This window comes from Musca autumnalis, unplaced genomic scaffold (assembly GCF_047663935.1).
Source record: "Musca autumnalis isolate F117 unplaced genomic scaffold, ASM4766393v1 scaffold_4, whole genome shotgun sequence".
Taxonomy (NCBI): Eukaryota; Metazoa; Arthropoda; class Insecta; order Diptera; family Muscidae; genus Musca; species Musca autumnalis.
Window position 1 is genome coordinate 103,547,606 of NW_027411977.1, and position 26,025 is coordinate 103,573,630.

At 34.0% G+C, this 26,025-nt stretch overlaps 1 protein-coding gene across 1 annotated transcript in view; it reads left to right on the forward strand.

Annotated features, from left to right (window-relative positions):
• The window catches only part of LOC141403035 (uncharacterized), a 416,517-nt gene extending 392,118 nt beyond the window's left edge, over positions 1-24,399 (forward strand). The window contains exons 16-17 of the mRNA XM_073985168.1: positions 8,351-8,578; positions 24,298-24,399. Coding sequence (XP_073841269.1) covers positions 8,351-8,578; positions 24,298-24,358 — 289 coding nt within the window. The 3' untranslated portion in view covers positions 24,359-24,399. The remainder of the gene's footprint in view (positions 1-8,350; positions 8,579-24,297) is intronic.
• Positions 24,400-26,025: the final 1,626 nt, after the last annotated feature.

Below are 26,025 nucleotides of genomic sequence, written 5' to 3' on the forward strand. Positions count from 1 at the left end.
CGGACAAAAATTCAAAAAAAAAAAAAAAAAAATCGGGAATTTTTCGCTGGCGTCGTTTCCGTTGGGCTTTCGGTTACACATGTGGTTTAAATGGGCTATTTTTGCATAAAATTTATCTAACATGGAATAACACTACTAAACACGCTCTGATTTTGTTGGATTTTTTGCACTTCAAGCAAACATATATTTTTTGGTGGGACAGACCCGGTTACTTCGGTTATTTTAGTCGGTTAGTCTGAAAGAGAACTTATCTCAGTAATAAAAAGACGAAAGACTGCATACCTGGGGCATATAATGCGAAATCAAAAATATAAATTGCTACAAAATATAATCCACATAAAGATAGAAGGAAGACCTGTTAGAGGAAAAAAGGAGACAACATGGATGGATAATATTACAGAATGGACGGGCATCCGAGATACTACAACCCTATTATCAAAGGCTAGAGATAGAAATGCGTTTGCAGACATACTAAGCAATCTTTAAACAAATATTGTATATATACGTATTTATTAAAACAAATCTATTTATAATTGTATTGGTCGCTAACATTCGCAAAACGAATTGGCAAATAAAGAAGAAGAAGACTGAATATGTGCATAAAAATTATGTGTTTTTTAGAACAGCTGTACCTCAAGAATAGTTCCTTCTATTAAAAAAAAATATAAAGACCGAACTTGTAGATAATTTTTCTGTCTAAAATATTTACTTTAGTCACTTTTTGTATAGATCAACCGTTTTCAAAAAATAAATCCGAAAACCTAAAAAACCCTTAAAAGTGGACCTTTGACCCCGAAAAACTTTTTTTTCGCAAATGGGATCGATGGGGTCTTTTAGTACGATGCTTCTAATGACAAACCCTAGCTCTCCACCAATATTTAGCTTTGTGCGTATTTGTTGCATTTCAATGTCTATTTTGACCCACCTAATAGGGTATTCATGAAAAAGTATATATACAATAACAAATTGTAGCAAATTCTGTACCATTTGATACCTTTTACAGTTTGTATTTCCAATACCATACATATCCATATCTTAACCCCACACACCAACAGTGACTCTAGGACAGCGTACGTAAAAATACTTTATGAAACATTTGCAGTGGTTTCGTTTCGTACTTCGTTTTTGCGGATTCTGAAACTACAATGTTCATAGAAGAGAAATGTCGAAAACAAAAAAATACCCTTCTTCTTAAACTTGGTTCTCATTCCACATTTCAAGCCTTTGCTTGGAAACCACAAGCCCTATCAAAATGGGATTAGAGCAGTGAAAATTCTCTACAATATTGACCATAATGGTATTTTCGTAGGTTTTACCATTTTTGAGATATATAAGTTTAAATTGGGGCAATGCATTGCAAACCGCTTACACCTGGAAAGTTTTTGTCCTCTGACTTTATCCTATCTACGTTATCTAAATAATGCAAAAACTTTCCAGGTGTAAGTGGTTTTCAGTTAAAGTTAGTTAAGATGCACCCTGCATGACATTGTTTAATAAGGAAACGATACAGTCAGTACATTGCCCCGATAAGGCTTGCGATTTCAAAGCAAAATCGCGAAAACCTAAAAAGCCCTAAAAATGTGAACTTTGACCGCTATTTTTTTTAAAATTCCTCCTTCGATTTTTTGTTTTTCGATTTTTTGCTCTTTTATGAACATTGTAGTTTTAGAATCAGCAAAAACTTCCCAGGTGTAAGCACCTTTCATTTGAAATTAGTTAAGGCGCACCGTGTTTACTTTACATGATTCAAAACTGAGTCAAAATCTAGCAAAATTCTTCACTTTTTGTTAAGAGAAGAAATGTTCCTAGTAATATTTAACTATGGGTCTCTGATCAACAGAAATCTGTTACCATAACCCATAACATCTTTAGCCGCCTTGTTTTTGATATAGGGTTAAGGGTTATATTTTCGATTTTTGTTTTCAGATTATCATTATCCTTTGTGGGATATGGTGGCGGCTATTACAAAACGTGAAACTATGTCATAAGTTCGGGTTGAAGATTTGCACAATCTCCTAAAACGCTAAATGCCCAATTATAGCTTATTCGGTGAGAAAAGTTAGCTTAAAGCTTCAAACTACCTGTAATCGGGTGGTACCGTTATAATATATGTTATAGAAAAGTTAGCTTAAAGCTTCAAACTACCTGTAATCGGGTGGTACCGTTATAATATATGTTATAGATAATTTAGACAATTAAGCTAAAAGCTTCAAAATACCTGAAATGGTGGTACTAGCTATTCCCAAAATGTGGACCTATATCCTCCATTATTTGGTGGAGAAATGTTTTGACCTTTTCTTACCCAAAATGTCAAATTATAGATAACTAGCAAAATGCCCGCTACTTCGTATGCGGAAAGGATATAAAAAAACAAATAAACAATATATAATATGGAAATGACAAACACTGAAAATTTGGTCGCACTAATACCAATTTTAATAAATATTTATTTTTATCTTAGTACTTTACGTACCCCTTAAGTTCGATTTTCAAAAAGATCAGCCGTATCTCACCCTTACACATTAACAGCGAGATCAACGTTGCACACCAATACACACCCTAACTCCAAAAAATAAAAATTCCAGCACTGTCCCTACACCCAAAAACAAATTGAGTACCATTAAGTAATTTTCGTATACTTATGGTACGTATTTCGACGACATATCTCAGCCATACACGGACATTAATACAAAATAATTACAGTAAATTCCATAATAATTACAGATCTCAAGATTCCAGCTGTATCCGTTCGTCCAATTCCAAATTGTACCAAACTTAGTATCAAGTCGAACTCTTCGTACCCATAAGTAAGATTTTCCAAAACTACCTCAATCCTTCACTTTAGTAGTAATCTTACTTCAAAATTTCAGGATTCAAACTCTATCCGTTAAACCAAATTAAAATTGTACTAAATTTAGAACAATTTATAACTTTCGTACCAATATTCAAAACTTCCTCAACGCAACAGGGCTACAATAATCATACTTTCAAATTGCAGGATTCCACCGCTATCCGTTCACCTACATACAAATTGTACTAAATTTAGTACCATTTAGTGCTTTTCGTAACCATAAGTTTGCTTTTTCAAAACAATCTGAATCCTACTCTTCGACTGTAATCGTAATTCCAAATTTCAGGATTCCAGCTCTATTAATTCACCCGAATCCAAATTGTATCAAATTTAGTACCATTTCTTTCCCAAACAAAAATTTCAGGATTCCAGCTCTACCCGTTCACCCAAATCCATATTGTACCATATTTAGTACCATGTAGTACTTCTCTTACCCATACGTACGACTTTTCAAAATTTCCTCAATACTACACTCCTACAGTAATCTTAATTCCTAATTCCAACACTATCCGTTTACTAAAATTCAAATTGTACCAAATTTAGTGCTTTCTGTACCCATAAGTACGAATTTCCAAAACTACCTCAATTCTACTGTCCGGCAGTAATCTTAGTTTCAAATTTCAGAATTCCAGCTCTATCCGTTCATCCAAATCCAAATTGTACCAAATGTAGTACCATTTAGTACTTTTCGTACCCAAAGGTACGAATTTCCAAAACTATCTCAATCCTACACCCCTACAGTAATCTTAATTCAAAACTTTAGGATTCCAGCTCTATCCGTTCACCCAAATCCAAATTTAGTACTGCTCGTAATCATAAATACGAACTTCCAAAACCATTTCCTTATTTCAACGCCATTTCCCAACCTTGATTCCCATACCAAATTTGAAGATTTTAGCTTTATCCATTAAAAATATGCAATTGGTACCAAATTTAGAAACTTTTAGTACTTTTCGTGCACTTATAGGTCGAGTTTCTAAATACCCTTTGGTACATCTTCCTAACTCTCCATCAATGACCATTCGTTCAAAATTTCAGATTTCTAGCTCTTCGCGTTTGCCTAATACAATGGATTCCATATTTAGTACACTTTAGCACTTTTCATACCTTTCTACGACGAATTTCCAAAAACCCCTTTACCCAAAAACAAATTATACCAAATTCTGTACAATTCGATTTTCCAAAACAACCTTAATCCTTCACTTCAACATAATTCCAAATAACAGGATTCAAGCTCTATCCGTGCACTCAAATCCAAGTTGTACCATTTGGTACATTTCGTACCCATAAGTACGAATTTCAAAAACTACTTCCATCTCAATCCAATACTCCAACAGCAGTCTGACCAAATTCCAGGATTCCAGCTCTATCCGTTCCCCCAAATCCAAATTGTACCACAGGTAGTACCACTTAGTACTTTTCGTACCCTTACTACCTCAGTCCTACACTCCAATAGTAATCCTAATTTCAAATTTCAGGACTCAAACTCTATCCGTCACCCAAATCCAAATTCTACCTCTATAGCCTACCGCGAACGGGTTGCAAATTCTAACTCTTTCCGTTTACAAAAATTCATACTTTAAATTAAAATAAATAAAATTAAAATACTTAAAATTCAGGATTCCAGTTCTATCCGTTCACCCAAATCCAAATTGTAATAAATTTAGTACCATTTAGTACTTTTCGTACACATAAATACGAATTTCCAAAATTTCCCCAATCCTATGCTCCAACAGTAATCTCAATTCCAAATTTCGAGATTCCAGCTATTATCCGTTCACCCAAATCCCCATTGTATCAAATTTAGTATCAGTTAGTACTTTTCATACACATAAGTACGAATTTCCAAAAGTTCTTCAATCCTACACTCCAACAGTAATCTCAATTCCAAATATCAGGATTCCAGCTCTATCCGTTCACCCAAATTCCTATTGTACCAAATTTAGTACTATTTAGTACTTTTCGTACACATAAGCACGAATTTCCAAAACTACCCTCATATCTCAATCCTACACTACAACAGTAACCTTAATTCCAAATTTCAGGTTTCCAGCTCTTTACGTTCACCCAAATCTAAATTGTACTAAATTTAGTACCATTTAGTACTTTTCGTACACATGATTGGTAATTTTACAAACCATTTCCTTTTAGAAGCACCACTTCCCAACCTTGATTTCCATACCAAATTCCTATATTCCTATATTCCTGGGGCCTATTATTGATTTCATTAATTATTTAACGATTTCTTCAAATTACAGATTTTGAAATTGAATAGTTATAACTGTACATCTCCATGTACGATAAAATTCTTAATTGCAAATAAATCGTGGTAATATGCACAATTTTATTGCACTTTCATTGATTTGCTAACATTTAGTTATTACCAAAAAGTGAGGTCCATAGAGTTTTTAGTTGTTGTTATTTCTGGCCGATTTCTGAATTTATTCCCCTAATGTTGTCTTCAACAGCAACTCATTTGTTCAACAAACCCAACATCATTTATTGAAAGAATTTTTGTTTTAATTTTAAATTGAAAATCAAAATTTTTACAAATGCATCGTTTGTAATCATTTTTTCTAACTCGATTTTAACGAATGAAAATCTTTTGTGCGACACCTGTTATGTGAAAACTAAATCAGGATCGGTTTGTATTTTTCGCGTAATTGATGTTTATATCATTATCACCAACTGCGACATCTGTTGCAATGGAAGATAACAAATGTCTTGTCATTCTATTATTTAGTGGTTTACGATAAAATAAGTGCGCCTAGAAGTAAACTACAAAATTTGAAATTATGTGTGATCGTTTACGGTATCATTAAGTTATAGCATTGTTAATTTGACACATGTCTTGCAGAGGGCCAACTAAGTGAATAAGTACGTAATAATAATGAAAAATAAGGATTTTTGTTGTTGTTATTTTTTGTGGTTCCAGGACGAATTTTCTAAAACCCGGCCTTATCTCGCACATTTGCATCAACAGTGACCCACTGGTAAAATTTCAAGCTCCTAGCTTTAGCCGTTTTGGCTGGGCGTTGATGATGAGTCAGTCAGTCAGTCAATCACTTATCACCAAGCTCATTTATATATATAGATAGAATAGATACGGTGAAAATATAGCTAAAAACCTTAGAATACCCGAAATCGAGTGGTACAAAAACATAGACCTAAATATACCCAAAATTTTTCGAGGATAAGTTTTTTGATCACTTTGGACCCAAATTGCCATCTTCGAACTGTGTAAAATTTTAGCGCCTTGTCTTAAGGTGTCTATAGACAGAAAACAGAAAAAAATATTTCAATATTTCAATTTTACATATTCTCGTTCGTGATGTAGTTATTTCATATTGTACAGTAGACAGGATCACCCATATACGTTTACGTGACTGCAACAACAACATATCGCTCATTTACTTAAAGAGTGTCATAACTCAAAAAATGCGTTTTCTGAGTTAGCAATTTCTGTTTTTTCTACGACTTTTATTTTATCTTGTGTCAAATTTTCATATAGATATCTCTAAAACTCAACTCGAGTTACAGCTCATTTACTAAGAGTTTGGCATAATTCAACAAAATTTTTTTTTTGAGTTTATGAAGCACTAAAACACTTCAAATTATGCTTGATCTTGCAGACGCTTTACGCTCCACTGTCGCAAAAATTGTTGTTAGTTAAATGCCAAACCAAACAACTACAATGCGTTTGCTGTCAAAAAACAGACTTCTTTAAAAACTCATATCCCTGTATGATAGCGTGATGAGTTTTGACATAAGATTACATAAAATCATAATTATAAGGTGATTCGTTGAAAAAACCTCACGCACAAAATGATTTTAAAATTTGAATTTATCAAAATTATGGAGAATTTTTTGAAGTCACTGTAAGCACATATACAATTGAAAATAAACTTTAGAGTCACATGAAATAATTAAACTGACATAACATTTATTTCTCACTAATTTTGTTTAAAGATATAATTTTTAACAAAAAACAAAAAATTTAAAATTTTTCGAAGTGGTTTGTGCATGACCTTTTTCAATATATAAATGGAATAAAAGTTATCATTGTTATTAGCAGGCTTATATTAATTCATTCGTGCAACAAAAAATAGTTTTTGAAATTTTTTTTTCCTTTCATACATTTTTTCAATAAATTATATTTTCAAAATCGATTTGTGCGTGAACTTTTTTTATATTTCAATGGAATAAACGATAGCGTAGTGATTATTAGGCAAAAGTTCATTCATCCCTGCTACAGGAAATCATTTTTGAGAAAAAATGTCAAAAAGTCATAGCCCTAATGTACATATGCTTCATATCGTTCTGCTATGCTCTCAAGGCGATAACAACTACAGTGGTAATCTTAAGAAGAAACGGTAAATTACAATAATACAAAATAAAAGCATTAATAAGAAGCAGCAACATTAGTCTCTGGTTTGGTTGGTGGTGTGTGGTGGTTGTTAATCAATAAACAACTCACCGAAGTTGTTTTTTCAATCTCTCAGAAGAAACCAGTATTTTTTTGTTTGTTTTGCTTTATGAAAGGCCTTCGTGAAATGCAGAAAATTGAACGTTGGCAAGACTTTATAAACGCTATTCCTATAATACAGTATTTTTTCTGTGTAGAATTATACTATGGTGGAGGTTATAAAAAGTATATGATTACATCAATTGATAGAAAATATTTGTTTGTGTTATGGTAACACAAAGTCAGCACACAAAAAAATATGCCATATGTACCGCAGAGATTTAACTTGTTCAGCTAACTTCATTTAGGCAAATATGTATAATAATAAATAATGCATAAAAATATGTCTACGAGAAATCTCTTTAGATTGACAAAATCCATTTCCATACACACTTTCGTAGGTATATCCATAAATTATACAAAATTCGTTTGAAATTTTGTACATACACGCATATACATACATATGTACATGATGTATCTAAACGCTCTGTCATAATATCATCGATTTAGACATAAATTAAATATTCTTTGGATTTGCCTCAAACTTGTATGAAATTGTAAATAGGTGTGTGAATATAATGTGTGCACACTGTTAGTCATATTGATTTAAATTTAGCAACAATGTGATTCAATCTTGGCCACAAAAGTTCAAACAACACATTGACCTCAAAAATGAATGTCAATACATAAATAAATAATATTTTCAAATTTTATTTGGTCAACATGTTTTGTGTGTCGTAACTTATTCAGAGTATGTGTAAGGATATTCATTCACATTGCCGACAGAAAAAAAGCAACGAAATAAAAAATCAAGTGTCACAATTTATTTAATTTTTAAACTGGGTTTTTTTATAAACATTCCATCAGCTACCCATTATATATACAGAAGCATAAATATATAAAAGTAAAAAACCATACATGCATATGTCTATGTTATTTAAATATTTCTGCAACATTTGTTTGTACATCTTCTTATTTTACTACATTTCAATTATTTTAAATATTTTTTTGGGATTTTTGTTTTTTCTTTGTAGGCCACAGAAACATGTCTGGCATGGCGCATTACCCAATGGCGAACGTTCAATTGACACATATTGTGACGCCTGGCATAGTGGAGCAAGAGATAAAATTGGTTATGCCAGCAATTTGTTGGGAAACAAATTATTGGATCAGGAACGACTAACGTGCGATAGTAAATTGATAGTACTCTGTGTGGAAGCACTTTCGCAGGATCGACGAAAAAAACGAGATTTGATTGACAGGTAAGTTAATGAAAATGAGTGCTCACACAAGGCCACACATACACTAGCGGTCATCTGAATAGGTTTGAATTTTTTTCTTTTTATATGTTAAGGTATCTACTGATGTGTTCGTATTGCAGATCCATACTATTTACTTTTTGAGAGTCCTATACTATGCCAACATTCCCAAGAAAAAACTTGACGGTGTTGCCATATTTTCGGAAAATATCCCAATTATAATAAAAAATGTACAAAAAGTGTCTAATTTTTGCGATTATCAGAATAGGTTTGAATCAAATAAAATTGAAAAATTGTACTACCCATGCAAATATTGAGCAATTTTTTGGTTTAGTTTAGTAAAATGGAACATTCTGATAAATCCTACGACAAATTTGACCCGCTTTATTAAGAACGTGGGTTCAATTCTCAACATGGAAAAGTTAGCAAGAACTTTCAGATAAAATCAAGAAATATTACAACAAAAACGTTTTATAAACTTGCTTTAAATGACTTTTTGATTTCGTCAGATCTCTTCTGAGCTTCGAAAATTGTTTGAAAGCAAATACCAAGTGTAGCCATATTATTAGGACCGATAAATTAGATAGGTCATTGAAAATAGTTGGTATTTTAGCTCAAGGTTCATTTTTTTAAACTATCCTTGCAGTACAAATTTAAGTATTATCATGCTCACAAATCCAGCATAGTTGACCACATGTATCATTAATGTTCGAAAATTGGTCTGGAAGAATGTCTCATCGACGACAATAAAGTAGAAAATTGTAAATCAAATTTACGTCAAAGGGGCATAATACCGCCGACTTTTATAGTGCTGTATAACCTCAGTAGTCCATTCTTTTGTACTTATTCTTGTTTGTTTTATGACTTGTGAACAGAAAAAAACTTTTTTACCTGACTACATAGGTATTACAGCACTATAAAAGTCGGCGATATCATGCCCCTTTGACTTAAATTTGATTTACAATTTTCTACTTTATTGTCGTCGATAAGGCATTCTTCCAGACCAATTTTCGAACATTAATGATACATGTGGTCAACTATGCCGGATTTGTGAGCATGATAATACTTAAATTTGTACTGCAAGGATAGTTAAAAAATGAAACTTGAGCTAAAATACCAACTATTTTCAATGACCTATCTAATTTATCGGTCCTAATATGGCTACACTTGGTATTTGCTTTCAAAAAATTTTCGAAGCTCAGAAGAGATCTGACGAAATCAAAAAGTCATTTAAAGCAAGTTTATAAAACGTTTTTGTTGTAATATTTCTTGATTTTATCTGAAAGTTCTTGCTAACTCTTCCATGTTGAGAATTGAACCCACGTTCCTAATAAAGCGGGTCAAATTTGTTGTAGGATTTATCAGAATGTTCCATTTTACTAAACTAAACCAAAAAATTGCGCAATATTTGCATGGATAGTACAATTTTTCAATTTTATTTGATTCAAACCTATTCTGATGATCGAAAAAATTGGACACTTTTTTGTACATTTTTTATTATAATTGGGATATTTTCGGAAAATATGGCAACACCTTCAAGTTTTTTCTTTGGAATGTTGGCATAGTATAGGACTCTCAAAAAGTAAATAGTATGGATCTGCAATACAAACACATCAGAAGATACCTTAACATATAAAAAGAAAAAAATTCAAACCTATTCAGATGACCGCTAGTGTACATAATGGTGTAAATATAATACTGTGTGTACGGTGAGTTGAAACCACTACAGTGATGCAAAAAAGTTATGCGTTTTGCCTTCAAAAATTGTTCTTTAATATTTATAGCCAAATATTTTTATTGAGTTTACATAGGCAGAGTAGAAAAATGCTCACAAGAAAAATAATACTTTTTGAATAACGTTTTGTTTTTTTTTATGTACAAACAGATTTCCGATTCGTTCGTTTACTTAACATGTTTGTCATATTTTTGGTTTCCATAACGAAAATATACGAACGAAAACGTCTGAAAGAAAGGATGGCAAGGGACCCAACGTTTTGAGCCGAAATTTGTTGTTTGTTACAGAATTTTGCTGAAAACGCATATTTATAATTGGAAAATAATATGGTGATATTTTCTGACAGTCATATACATATGTGAATGGACATGATAGGACCAATATCATATTCTTCCCAACACGTTTTTATACCATACACCCCTATGTGGAAAGGGTATTATAAGTTTGTTTTGGTAAAAATCCATGTAACACCGCGAAATATTTGTCGGAGACCCCCAATGTGGTATACCAATCTTCATACCTCGGTGAGATAAAGCGATTTTGAGATGTGTGTCCGTTCGTCCGTCCGTGTGTCCGTCTGTCTATTATAAATTTCTATTGATTTCAATTGTGATAAGATAACAGAGTTACAGCCTAATATACCCAGTTATTTGTTTGTAGTGTTATCATAAACACGCTAGAGTTCGCAATTATAGCTCAACTAGCTGAACCCGGTGCGCTTCGCTACTCCTTTTGCGTTGATATGCATTTGAAATTTTACGGATTTTTTGAAATCAGAAAGAAATCAAATTCAAAAATTTAAAGTAAAGTATTAACTGTAATGCTTTAGGATATACAATGTTTTTTGTTTTTCCTTCAGGAGCGTAAACAAACAAATCGGCCGGTCTACCAACACGTGAACATGCAACGTAGAGCTGACCATGAGAAAAGCAAGAACATCCTAAATTTAGGCCGCATACACGAAGAGTCTGTCCTTGGGATTTATTTATAGTCATTGCAAATGCCAAACGTACAGGAAACTGCAATCTTTTAAAATTGAAGGGCGTTTCTGTTGTTAGAGGGAATCGAGGTAGAAGTACATCTGAACCTTTATACTTCCCAGTAATAATCGTTGCCTCAATTAAATAGTTATGTAGTTTTTTACTGTTAACCTTGTACCATTGCAAAGGCGAGGTGGGCACGGTGTGCCTTAACCAAATTTAAATGGAAGGTGCTTACACCTGGGAAGTTTTTGCAGATTCTGAGACTACAATGCTCATAGAAGAGAAGTATCAAGAAACAAAAAAAATCGCCGGAGGGATTTTCAAATAAATCGCGATTTAAGTTCACGTTTTTAGGGGTTCTTTAGGCTTCCACGATTTTGCTTGGAAACCGCGAGTCCTATGTGAAGGGGCCTAAAGAAAATGTTGTAGCTGTGAATATTCTCCAAAAGTTTGACCTTTATGATTTTTTCGTAGGTTTTACCGTTTTTGCGATATAGAAGTTCAAATTGAGACAATGCACTGACTGTATCGTCTCCTTATAAAACAATGTCATTACTGCAATTTCCCAAATTAAACATATATATCTTGAAAATGGTACAACCTAGGAAAAAATAAATCATCCAATCTTGTAGAGAATTTTCACAGCTTCAACATTTTCTTTAGTCCCATTTTGATATGACTTGCGGTTTTCAAGCAAAATCTTGAAGACTTAAGATAAAAACCTAAAAATTTGAACTGAACCTCTATATCTCAAAAATGGTAAAACCTACGAAAAAACCTAAAAGTAAGTCTTGTAGAAAATTTTCACAGCTACATCATTTTCTTTACATTCATGTCGATACGACTTGCGGTTTCCAAGCAAAATCGTGAAAACCTAAAAACCCCTAAAATTGTGAATTTTGACCGCGATTTTTTTAAAAATCCTTCCAGCGATTTTTTCTGTTTCTTTTATTTTTCTTATCTATGAACATTGTTGTTGCAGAATCCGCGAAATCTTTTCATGAGTCCATAAACTTCAAACAAACAAACGTACAAACATTTTGCTCCGTTATAGATATACTCGTGGATACCGCACAAATTTCATTGAAATAAATTTGGGAGCTATAGCCAAATCAACACCGATTTCAATACTTATTTCTACACCAAATTTAGTTTCACATTGGACATACATAGCGTGTTTGGGGCATAAAATACATGAAATCGGACGAAAATATATATAGGAGATATATCCAAATCTGAACCGATTACAATATAATTTTGCATACTCATTTCTAAAACAAATTTAGTTACACATTCCAAATTTCATTGAAATTGGACATGCATAGTGGGTTGGGTGCATCAAATACATGAAATCGGCTGAAAATATATATAGGAGCTATATCCAAATCTGAACCGATTTCAATATAATTCGGCATACTCATTTCTACAACAAATTTAGTCACACATTCCAAATTTCATTGAAATTGGACATATTAACATAGTGGGTTGGGTGCATCAAATACATGAAATCGGCCGAAAATATATATAGGAGCTATATCCAAATCTGAACCGATTTCAATATAATACGGCATACTCATTTCTACAACAAATTTAGTCACACATTCCTAATTTCATTGCAATTGGACATACGTAGTGGGTTGGGTGCATCAAATACATGAAGTCGGCCGAAAATATATATAGGAGCTATCTCCAAATCTGAACCGATTTCAATATAATTCGGCATACTCATTTCTACAACAAATTTAGTCACACATTCCAAATTTCATTGAAATTGGACATACATAGTGGGTTGGGTGCATCAAATACATGAAATCGGCCGAAAATATATATAGGAGCTATATCCAAATCTGAACCGATTTCAACATAATTTGGCATACTCATTTCTGCAACAAATTTAGTCACACATTCCAAATTTCATTGAAATCGGACATATGTAGCGTGTTTGGTATATCAAATACTTGAAATCGGACGAAAATATATATGGGATCTATATCCAAATCTGAACCGATTTCGATATAGTTTGGCGCATTTTGTTATAAGCCACGTTCCGTCACGCATTCCAAATTTCATGGAAATCGCACATATATAGCGTGCTTGGTACATCAAATACTTGAAATTGGACGAAAATATATATGGGAGCTATATCCAAATCTGGACCGATTTCGATATATTTTGGCACATTTATTTTTAGGATAAAATCCATCACACATTTCAAATTTGGAGTCTGTATCTGTAACCGTTCTATAGATATTTGCATACAAAGTTTAAATTTTATGGAGGTACCTCCGATTCTGATGCTATATCTCCGGATCAGAGCGGAATTTCGAAACTTTTTATAGCCTATGTTACTTTCAGGCGATGTTGTAATATACCCTGAAAATTTCAGCAAGATCGGTTCAGCGGTTTTTGAGTCTATAAATTTCAAACAAACAAACAAACAAACATACAAACATTTTTCTATTTTATATATATAGATTATAGCTCAATAAACAATAATAATTATAGCTCAATCTATGGAGGCCGTATACTCACAAATTTCAGGTGGAAAATTTTATACCCCCAACGAAGACAAAATACCAAATTTCAGGCATTCATGAAGGTACGGACTTACACAGACAAATTTCAGGTGGAAAATTTTACACCCCCAACGAAGACGAAATACCAAATTTCAGCTATTTCGGTGTGTTAGTGAGGCTAAAACCTTCAAAATTCCTAAATCGAAAGGTACGGCTTTATGGAGGCTATATGGAGGCTATATGTACCTATACTCACAAATTTCGGGTGGAAAGTTTTACACCCCCAACAAAGACTAATCGCCAAATTTTAGCCAATTCGATGTGTTTGTGAGGTTAAAACCTACCTAAAATTGGGAGGTACGGTTCTTTGGGGGCTATATGAAGACGTGAACCTACGTATACCGACAAATTTCAGGTGGAAAATTTCACACCCCTAACGAAGACTAAATACCAAATTTCAGTCATTTCGGTGGGAAATTGAGGCTACAACTTTCAAAATGCCGAAAATCAGGAGGTACCGCTCTATAGTTGCTATATGAAAACGAGAACTGATACAGGCCATTCAAATACCAAATAATCTAGGAAGAAATTTTTGTACAATATTACAAAGCTCTATTTCAAAAATTGCGATCAGTATATTGGTCTCCGACCAATATGTCGATGCGTTACACGGAATTACAAATTTAATTATACCCTCCATATTATGGTGGGCGGTATAAAACTGTAATTTACTTATTTGGTCTTCTACAGAACATTTGTCTTAGAAGCCGAACTGAGAAAAGATTTCGATTCCACTTGATTTGTTACAAACCTTCAACGTATATTGACCCGTAGATTTTTTTCTGTGTTATCTGCTTGCGCAAGTACCCAGGCTTAGGAACCATGTCAGTGTTTTGCAAGTTTTTTTTTGTTTGACGAGATGTGCCTTTGTTTTTAAACTGATTCCTTAAGCCAAAGTGGCGTCTGTTGACCATCAGTATTCTTCTTCTTATTTCACAACTGATGTTTTGTTGTGTTTATGGTGTGCCGCTGTTGACATAGTCTTAAACTAACTCGAAAATATCAAACAACTTCCGCAGTTGGCCCGAGTTTTATGGTCGCCTTGCGCAGTTGACCGGACCCACTTCAGCATATTCTTTTCGACTTTTTTCAATGTGTCAGTTACTAACTTCTATTACCGATCGACCCGTGATGTCAATGATTTCGTCATAAGAAAGAAATATTTGGCTATTGAAGTATATTGTGCAATTACTTTTAACGTTTGCATCTCGTATAACCTATTGCAGCGGGATGGTGGATAGGTCACACGAACGGATGTCTGCTTGTCTAAAACCTCTGTTGGCACTAAACTATTCGTAGTGGTTCTTTTCTATTTTAACTGAGGACCGGGTATCAGTCAGTGTCAACTTACAAACCCTAATTAACTTTACGGGTCATGGCTTAGATTTCAATTGACGAAATGAAGATAAGTGTCGACCTGCATAACTAGGGTATTTTCCAGGATTTTCTACAGGGAATATATTGGGCCATTGGAAGATTTGCCTGGTCTAAAGCCGCATTGGCATGACAATTTTTTCATTGATCATAGGCTATGATCGTTCAAACAATATCCTATCACACTATCTCAAGTGGAATAGGTAGCAGAGCCCCTATAATTTAAGCACATAGTCTTTTCTGCGTTGGACGTAACATCGGATGCTTACGTTCTAATCAGCGGTTGCACGTTCTTCCTGCCACATGGTGCTAACCAGCTGGCAGCATACACTCAATGTTATCTTATAGTTCTTATGGATGGACAAGCGGCACTACCTCTTACGAGTGTTAAAACCAGTTCCCCTGGTGACACCACGGTGAGATCTGTGTCCACTTGAGATGAAAGAGGGGAAATAAGTTAAGTCCCAAGCTTTCGAAATAATCATTTGTAAACCCATGAAGTACATATATTTTAGGTCAGCTGCAATTACTCTAGCTTCCGCAATAATTGAGCTTAAACGCTATATATTTGCACCCTAGGCAAACTCCATAGGCAGTTAAAGTTGGAATATGGGCTATATAGGACCACGTTTTGTTATAGCCCCATATAACTAACGGTACCTCCGAATTTTAGGTATTTTGAGATTTTTGGCCGCATTTTTGTCCGAAAACCCCTATAAATTGTCATTTGAGGTTTCCACTTGCCCACAAATTTCTCCACCAAAAATTATGAGCATAGGTCCATGTTTTGGCAAGGCTTCCATGTAACGGTATTTCCGGATTTTAGATCTTTTGAAGATTTTAGCTAAATTTTTTGAACGAACTACCTAAACTTTGACATTTGAGCCTCCCACTGTTTACAAATCTTCTTTAACAAAAATTATCAAAAAGGTCCATATACTGGTATAGCCCCCCTATAACAGTACCTACCAATTTTCGGTATTTTAAAAATATAAGCTGCATTTTGTGACCGAACTGCCTGTAATTTGACATTTGAGGTTCCCAATAGTCACAAACCTTCCCCAGGCAAAATTGTCAGCATAGGTCCATGTTTAGGTATAGCTCCTATATAGCGGCACCTACCGATTTAACTACATTTTTGGAGCGAATTACCTGTCATTCGACATTTCATGTTCCCAGTGGTCACTAAACTTCTCAACCAAGAATTGTTTAAATTGGTCCATGTTATGGTAACTAACTACTTTCTAATTTTAGATATTTTGAAGATATTATTTACATTTTGTGATCGAACTAACTGTCAACATTGGTTCATATTTTGATAGAGCTCCCGTGTAACGTTACCTCCCGATTTTTATATTTTTAAGGTGTTAGCTATATTTTGTGATGGAACTACCTCCAATTTGGTATTTAAGGGACCCAATGGTCACAAAACTTCTTTACAAAAATTGTAAACAGAGATTTTGGTATGGCCCCAAAAAACGTTATTGCATATTTCAGTTATTTTAGTTTTTATCTACAGTTTTGGGCATTTTGGAATTTATGATTTCCAGTGGATGAAAACTTCTACAGCAAAAATTGTAGACATAGGCCCACGTTCTGGTAAATACCCCATATAACGGTACCGACCGATTTCAGGTATATTCAATTTTTCGCAGACCAAATTAGCTAAAATTAAGAATAGGATTGTGGGCTCTGACACTTTCATAAGAGATTTTATTATTCCACATTAGTTCAGAATATTTCATGGCGGGTATTTAAAGTTGTTCCAACTACCGTTGACAAATATTCTTATCGCCTCCACCCACAGTGCACAAATTTAAAGTACAATTCCGTTTCGGCATATACCATTACTCTCACATCGGTACAAATATCCTGGGAATTAGTGGCATAAAATGTCACATACCAAATCACATCACTTTACTTGGCATAGAATATTACTTTTGGGAAATTGGTAAATGGGCCATTTACAAAACGGTCATCTCTCTCTTTCAAACATTCAGATTAAGTATATGCGATTTTCAATGCTTTCATTGAAATTGGTGTGCAAAATGAAAATCGATGTTGTGGTATCAAGCGTATTATAGTTAAGTAGACTCAGCCATCATATTGGGTCAGAGGTTTGGCTAAAATGCCTGGTTATAAATAACTATCATTCACGTAAATCACAAATTGCAAATACAGAAACTAAGCGGCAACGCTATGTTGTCCTCAACATATTATGGATAGGAAATTTGTATGTGTGTCCACGTTTTGTGTAGTACGTTAAACGTAATGTTTACAGAACGTTAATTACATGAAACTAAATCAACATAGAATGATCAAAATTGTAATACGCAAACAAAATGATGGAGTATTTTGTTCGAATTACTTGATTGACACAACTAACGTAGCCCGGGGACGACCCGGGGTCCCGTTTTGCTAATACCTAATTGTAAAAGTAGAATAATTATTAAAGGTAAGACCACGTTAGACAAATGTTTGTTCCAGCGACCGGCTTTGTGCGCTTACTGGAAGCAAAGTGCTCTCACTTGTGTCTCGTATTTTTAGCTCTACTTTCATAATCTATTCAGTTTTCCGTGTCATTTTTTGTTGTCGCACAGTGTTATTATAGGGGATTTCAATGACAAAATATCTTTGGTGCAACAGTTAGGAAATTCCATCTACGCAATGAAATATCTGGCAACGGAATGAGGCTGATAGCATGATCATATTTAGGCATCTCGATATCCATAAGGGGACGTGGCTGTCAACAGATTCAACAACAAGCAACCCAATTGATCACGTTGTAACCCAGCAAAATCTTTGTAGCCAAAGAAGTAGTTGAATCATGAGTGCAAGTGATTTCGGACTACATCTTTTTACGTGAAAGAAGTCATGATTTTTACAAGGGCATGGTGCAGTGAGGATACTGTCTAATTTGCTTCTTAAGTACACATTTTGCGTTAGTTCTTTGTAGTGAATAAATATACATTCCATGGAATGTATTTTGAATTGATTTTTCGATTCATTTAAAAATTGATTCGCAAGCATGCATTTTGAGGATATGGGAGAAGTTAACATCTATTAAGCGAGGATTTTCACTGATTTGAGACCTCAGCGCCATTTGGAAAAAGTATTTAAAAGAGTTGTGGTAACTTCTAATTAATATTTATGACCTCGTTCGTTCAAATTCTACCAAACTCATGTTTTGTAGTTTTATAATCTTAATGAAATTGAAATATAATGAATATAAAATAATGGAATATTTCAAATAAATCATTTTAAAAAGCGACTGAATGCAAATAAAAGTCAAGTACCTTTATTCTAGAAAGATAGCTTTTATTGCTCAAAAATACCCAAAAACATCTTAAAACCCTTCTTGAATAAAGTCATGCAAAATAGGTGAAAAACATCTAAAATTGATTGCATCCTGACTTCTTTCACGTAAAAAGACATAGTCACTTGCACTCTTGATTCAACTACTTTTTTGGCTACAAACAAATATGCAGTCTGATATTTCTTGCACCTATGATTATCTTTTTGGATACAAACATTTTGCTGAGCAATTAAAATGCCATAAAATAAATTATTTCTTGCGTTGTTAAGAATTTTATTTGCAAAAAGTTATAAATGCAAGCATTGCTAAAATGTGAAAATTTTATGAAATGGATTCAAATCGGACATTGTCAAAATGTGAAGAACGGAATGCATTTTTCATGACTCTGCGTGGACTGCTTCTAAAAAAGCTATTCAATCACTACTTCACATAGAACAACTTCAAATAAATTTTGCTGGGAATAGTTGGAAAACATTAGTCGATCGTGTTGAATGTGCGATCGATCCGAGGGGCAATCCGAGTAAACGTAGCAAATAAAGTACGAACAGACACAACACTGAAGTTGGACATCGATTAGCTTCAATCAGAACAGATATCCCCAGCTTAACGAAAGCTCCTCGATCCGCATATATATTAGCGCAGTGTCAAAGTATTAAAACAAATTATAGCGGCATAAATGTGTTCCCTATTGCATATATACATATTGTGCGAACGACTAAAGTCAATGGCCAGTGAAATAATTGTGTCATATCAAAGCGGCTTTAGAACTGGTCAGGACTGGGCTCGACGTGCTGATAAGTTATGTATATGCATCAGCTAGTTAGCACCATCTGGTAGGATGAACGCCTACCCGATGGTTGGAACGTGAGTTTCCTGTGACCTGTCCACAATAAGGAAGATAAAACAGTGTGATCAAATTATAGTGGCATAAATGTGATCCCTATTGCATATAAGTTAGTGTCTGGGATATTATGTGAACCTCTCCCAATAATTTAGTGCCAAAAGAAGTTTCAGACAAAGATACAGACTTTCATGTGGTTCCTTCAACATATTGCTGGAAAAGTTTTAAAGAAATGGCCAAAAGTCATATGTTATTTGCCTATAACGATTGCATTGGCATCATGCGTCCACCAACAAAAGAATTAACACATACCTTTAAAAATATCGAAACAGAATCTGCTATACTCTATAGAGTAGGCCTGGCAATAAACTGCGAAACGTCCACAGAACTCGTATCAACTGTGAAGTTAGTACCTAGAATTTTAAGGAATTTAGTGTGTCTTCTTCGGCAGCCTCATAAACACAACATAAAATACATAAAATATTGCACAGAAGATAGGCAGTGAAAAATCATTCGAGAGATTTACGAGCCAATGTGCGTTTATGATGAATATGGACGTCGCATGAACCACGTCAAACGTATGGAGTTACAACGATTGCGTTGGCTAGGCCATGTCATAAGAGTGAGAGCTGTTGACCCGCTAAAAGGGCATATAAGTATGGGCCAAACGGCGGTACACGCAGAACTGGAAGGCCATGGCTTCAATGGAGTTTACTCGTACATGTGGAAAAAGCTTTCAAAAAACAGGATATTCCAAATTAGGGAGAAAACCCCAAAAAACCATGACCATTTAGTTCGGTCAAAAAATGTACTTAGATATCTCAAAACACTTAAAATCGAGTGCTATCTGCCAATTTTATGGAACTTTACAAAAACATAGACCAATGCTAACAGTTTTTGGTATAGAAGTTTTGTGACCACTGGGAACCTCAAACGCCAAATTTCCGCTATTTCGGTAAAACAAAAATTTAGCTAATATTCTCAAATATTCATACTCTCTTAGCATGTCAAATAACAGATTCGGTAAAAAAATATTGCTAAAATTCTCAAAATGTCTGAAATTGGTGGGTAAATTTCGCGATAACAGTAGGCCTATTCTGTAACTTTTATCGATTTCAAAGTTGTTAAAAATTCTTTTGTTTTTGTAACAACTACAAAACTAACAAATGAAATTGTTGTAAAACAAACAATGAATAAAGTTGTTAAAAAGTTACTGAATAGGGGGACTGGTAACCTCAAACGTCTACATGGAACCTGAGTCCAAAACATTCAAAATACCGAAAATCGGGTGGTACCGTTATATGGGGCCTATATCAAAACATGGACCTGTTAGTTAGTGTTAAAATTGTAGATAAAATACTTAAAATACCGAATATCTGGAGGAATCCTTATATGGGGCCTACACCAAAACATGGACCTATATTGAATATTTTTGGTGGAGAAGTGGTTGCAAAAATATAGCGTTCTAGCTTATAGTGGTCGCTATAGTGATAACAACAGACGGACATGACTAGATCCTCTCAGAATTTTATCCTGATCAAGGGTCGCTAATGATTATTTGAACGTGTTACAAACGAAAGAACAAACTTAATATACTCTTCATACTATGTCGAAGAGTATAAAACTATCGTTTACATTTTATAAATTACCAACAGTTATTGATAAGTGCAAACATAATTTCGGTAATTTCGAAATTTGTCGGTATGCTAGCGATCGTAATAAAGTAGTCTAAATATAAACAAAGTAGTTTAGATTTTTACAATTATTGGTCATCGTTTTGCACTTTAATTTTATCCGGTTCTACAGTAATGTCAACAACCCAGCAAAAAAGTCCTCCCAAAATAATAGGTTTTATAAGGGATTTTTGGCAGCCGTAACTACTCAAAAAACGCCCTACTAAGTCATTATTTTAAAGATGCCATGTCGCACGGAATTACTAGTTATACTATGACCACTAGAGTAGCTAGTTGTTATCTGGCCACTGGAAGTTGAAAAATAAGCTATAACTAAAAAACTTATTTTCTACTTTTATTACAGTTGACGTGGAATTTGTTTTCAATTTCAACACACTTCATATTTTTATTATATTTCGCTCCTTGCTGGACTTGAACATACCAACTTCTTATTTATATCCAAAAACACTACACACTCGGCCATGCGTACGAACATTAAGGGTTGGTTAAACGGTTACATGTGTTTACATGTGCACCACCAAGTGTTCTTTTTATACCCTCAGCCTTTAGGCTAAGAGGGTATATACACTTTGATACGACCAAAATGTGCTTCATCGAAATAATGGTTTTAGACCCCAAGTATGTTTGTACGATATCCGTTTCAGACAATTTTGAGTCGATCTAGCAATGTCCGTCCGTCTGTCTGTCTGGCTGGTGCGCACGATAACTCTAGAACGGATCAATCGATTCGGTTCAAATTTTGGGTATCGAAATATTTTGTCCAAACCTAATTTAAGTTCGAAGATGGGTTATATCGGTCCACTCCTCCCGGTAACTCCCCCACAAAAGTTCGAAAATGTTCAGAAAATTTGTGCGCACGATAACTCTTGAAGGGAGCAGCCGATTTGGTCCATACTTTGCACATCGTGAAATACCTGCCAGACTTGGATGAGGTTCCAATATCGACTCAATCGGTCCACTCCTTCGGGTACCTCCCACACCAAATTTCGGAAAAGTTCAGTTTAGGACCTGCTCTCGAGCAGGTCCATACCTCCTGAGAAGATAGCCTGAAAATTCCAAAAAACCTCTATGACACCGTGTATAATGGTTGGATCGCAAGATAACACTCGAACGGATCCACCGATTCGGTCCAAAATTTGGCCTTAATATTTTGTCCAAACATAGTTTAAATTCGAACATGAGCCATATCGGTCCATTCCTTCAGCTACCTCCCCCCACAAAAGTTCAAAAATATTCGGTAAAATTGTTCGCACGATAACTCTTGAAGCGAGTGAGCGATTTGGTCCATACTTTACACATCCTAATATATCTACGAGATATAGATGAGGTTCGAGTATGGACTATATTTGTCCATTTCTTCGGGTATCTATCACACGAAATTACGGATAAGTTCACTTTAAGACCTGTTTTCGAATCATTTTGATTTTTGTTGAAGCAATTTGCATTCGCTGCATCAATTACGACGGTAAAAGTTTTTTTCAGGGGCTAGTCCATACTTCTTGAGAAAACAGCCCGAAAGATGAAAACCCCCCTATGGCACCATATGTAGTGTATGGAGAACACGATATATATCGAACCGATCAACCGATTTGGTCCAAAAGTTTAACCTTTGCCATATCTTGTCATAGTTTTAGTTCGAAGATAGGCAATACCGGTCCACAACTTCCGGTACTTCAACCGAATATATAAAAAATGCCACTTTAATTGTATGCACAATATATCTTGATCAAATTTAGCCCAAACTTTGGATCTCCTAATATTTTGTCCAAATTTAGTTTAACTTCTAAAATGGAGGTACCTTAGTTTAAGGTCTGTTCGCCTCTGCAACACTTTTGAACTTTTATCCTAATCCATATTTTCGTCGTTCAAAAAATGCCTCAAATTACTGAAAAGACCCTAAATACATTCGATCTGTCCCAAGATGAAAGTTTCAATTCACATAGGCTGAGGGTATATCTCTGTCGGCAAAGCATTTCAACGACGTCTTACGGAAATACAAAATTACAATTCTAGATATTCAATAATGAATGTAATGAAATACATAAGTTCTTTGCAGATCAAAAACTATACATTTACATGTGTAATGTGTGTCAGCAAGTGGATGTGTGAAGGTCTTTGCAAAGTAAACATAAACACATTAACGAAAACCAACCAACTTTTAATTATGCTTTCACGGAAAGAATACTTTCATAGTTTTCCCACAATTGTAGACATTAGGGTGTCTTTTCCTATATTTATAATTCTAAATTACATTCACTTCAGTAGAATAGAACACCTAATTTTTTGTTAATGTTAGCTTATTTATCACAAAAAGAATGAATCTCCGTTTTTATTCTTGTGGGGATTTGAAGTCTACGATGTTCCGTATCAAACACAGAAAAAACTATGTTCCTAGCTCTTCGTGAAATGATTTTCTGATAAATTTTCCGATAGTACTATGAAAAATAGGCATTTATTTTTGGTCATCAGGATAGAACAGTCACTTTATTTTCGCGAATTTTTGAGATATTAACGCCGAATTTCGCTCAGTGTATTAAAATAGCGGTTGTTTCAATTTCAGATTATCTTCCTCTAAATCTGTAGCATATTTCCAAACTGTTAACCTTTTATTGAACGAAAGATCACGGTTTTTATAAGAAATTTCGACGTTTTTCATAATTATTTTGAAAATGTTCCATCTTATCAGCATCCGAAGCACTCGATTGTATCCGTCGAGGTTGTCTGTCCATATTCTATCTTATTGTGAAGAAATATGGCATAACTGAGCGACTCCTATTGATATTCCGAGATGTTTCAAATATCTGTCAATTTAAACCCCTTTACGCTGTTATTTCATTGTCCGCGAAATAATCTATAAATTTTCTTTGATGAAAAATGATTAGAAAACCTTGCTTTATCGACTGAAAGAAAATTCGGCGTTAATATCTCAAAAATTCGCGAAAATAAAGTGACTGTTCTATCCTGATGACCAAAAATAAATGCCTATTTTTCATAGTACTATCGGAAAATTGATCAGAAAATCATTTCGCGAAGAGCTAGAAACATATTTTTTTTTTTTGATACGGAACATTATAGACTTTTTGGGATAAATAAACTAATATTAACAAAAATTTAGGTGTTCTATTCTACCGAAGGGGAGTGTATAATAATTGTTTTATATACAAATGGTTCTAATGTATATTTTTTTCTTTTATTTTTTACAGAGAACAAGAATTCTACACGGCTGAGGAGTATGAAGAACATTTAAGAAATGTGCTGACCTGAAATTAAACAAAAAACAATAAAATAAATTATTCTTATCAATCAACATTTAACAAAGTCATTAAGCTTCATCACAAAATGTTTTATATTTAGATCCAAATAGAAATTAACCAATCAGTTTTAAGAAACAATTTACAGAGACTTGAATACAAATTATAACGAATTCATTTTGCCATACGAAAGTTACAATAACAATCATTTAAATTAACATTTAATTTTTAAGAATTTTTTCAACCAAAAGAGACCTCTATCGCTCTCCAAATGAGTTTTAATAAACACCATAACATATACAAGTTTTTTTTTTGTCATTATACGTTTTTTGTTTTTAATTATACCCTATACCACAATGTGGAAAAGGGTATTATAAGTTTGTTTTGGTAAAAATTCATGTAACACCGCGAAATATTCGTCGGAGACCCCCAATGTGGTATACCATTTCTCGACGAGATAAAGCGATTTTGAGATGTGTGTCCGTCCGTCAGTCCGTCCGTCCGTCCGTCCGTCCGTCTGTCCATTATAAATTGTAAACACGCTCCAGTCCGCAATTATGGACCGATCGTCACGAAATTTTGTATGGAGGTCGGGTTCAGATCAGAATAGATCCCTATTCTTATTGGTGATGATCGTGAAATATTTAGCGGGTGAAATGGACCAAAAACATAATATTTATCCAATATTCTAGCGGCTCTGTAAGTCTCAATAATAGTCCGATCAACGCGTTATTTTAAATAAGGTAAGAGTATATCACAAAGGAGTAGCTTGCAATTTGAGATGGCGATCGGATAATATTTAGAGGGTTAAATGGACCAAAACTTTTGTGTGAAAATTTTGAAAATTTTTAATATACAGCTTATATCTTAATTCCTGGAAGTGACATTCCGGACAAGTGAAATATACTTGAAAGTGGAACGCTTGACCTTTCAATTGATGCCAATTATGTTGGTGTGCATGATCAGATAACAGAGTTACAGCCTAATATATCCCGTTATTTGTTTGTAGTGTAATAATAATAAAAAATAATAATAAAAAAATAGTCACGAAATTTTGCACCGGGTGAGAGTATAGGTCGAAAAAGATGCCTACAATTTTGAATGATGATCTGATATTCTTTAGCGGGTGAAATGGACCATTACTTTTGTATGAAAAATATAAAAATTTTATTTTTATACCCTCAGCCTTTAGGCTAAGGAGGGTATATGGTAATATTCAAAAATGTTTTACAATCGTTGAAGTTGAGATTCACCATTTAATAAGTCACGAACTGTCAATACATTTTATACAATATGAATATATTTATATTAATTGAAGTGTTTTAGCCGGGGTCGCATAAAATGAACCATAACAAATATTTTATGTGGAAGCTGTGTTGGTGGTAATATTAAAAAATGGGTAAAAATATGTTGAAGTTTACAAGTTTTTTTGTGTTCTTTCTTGGTTTCTGGTCAAACCACGGAAAATTCAGATCTGATCTCAAAGAAAGAATTGAAGAATAACCTTTGTGCAACATGGTTCTTATGTATGACTTTTCGATATATACACTGCATACCCCTAAAATCGATGCTGACATTTTGAAGTTTTGAAATCTGGGTTTTTTGAATTTTTCATATAATTGGAGGGCGCAACCAGACAATTACCCAAACTATTTATTGGATTGTAGAACTCGTGATTCC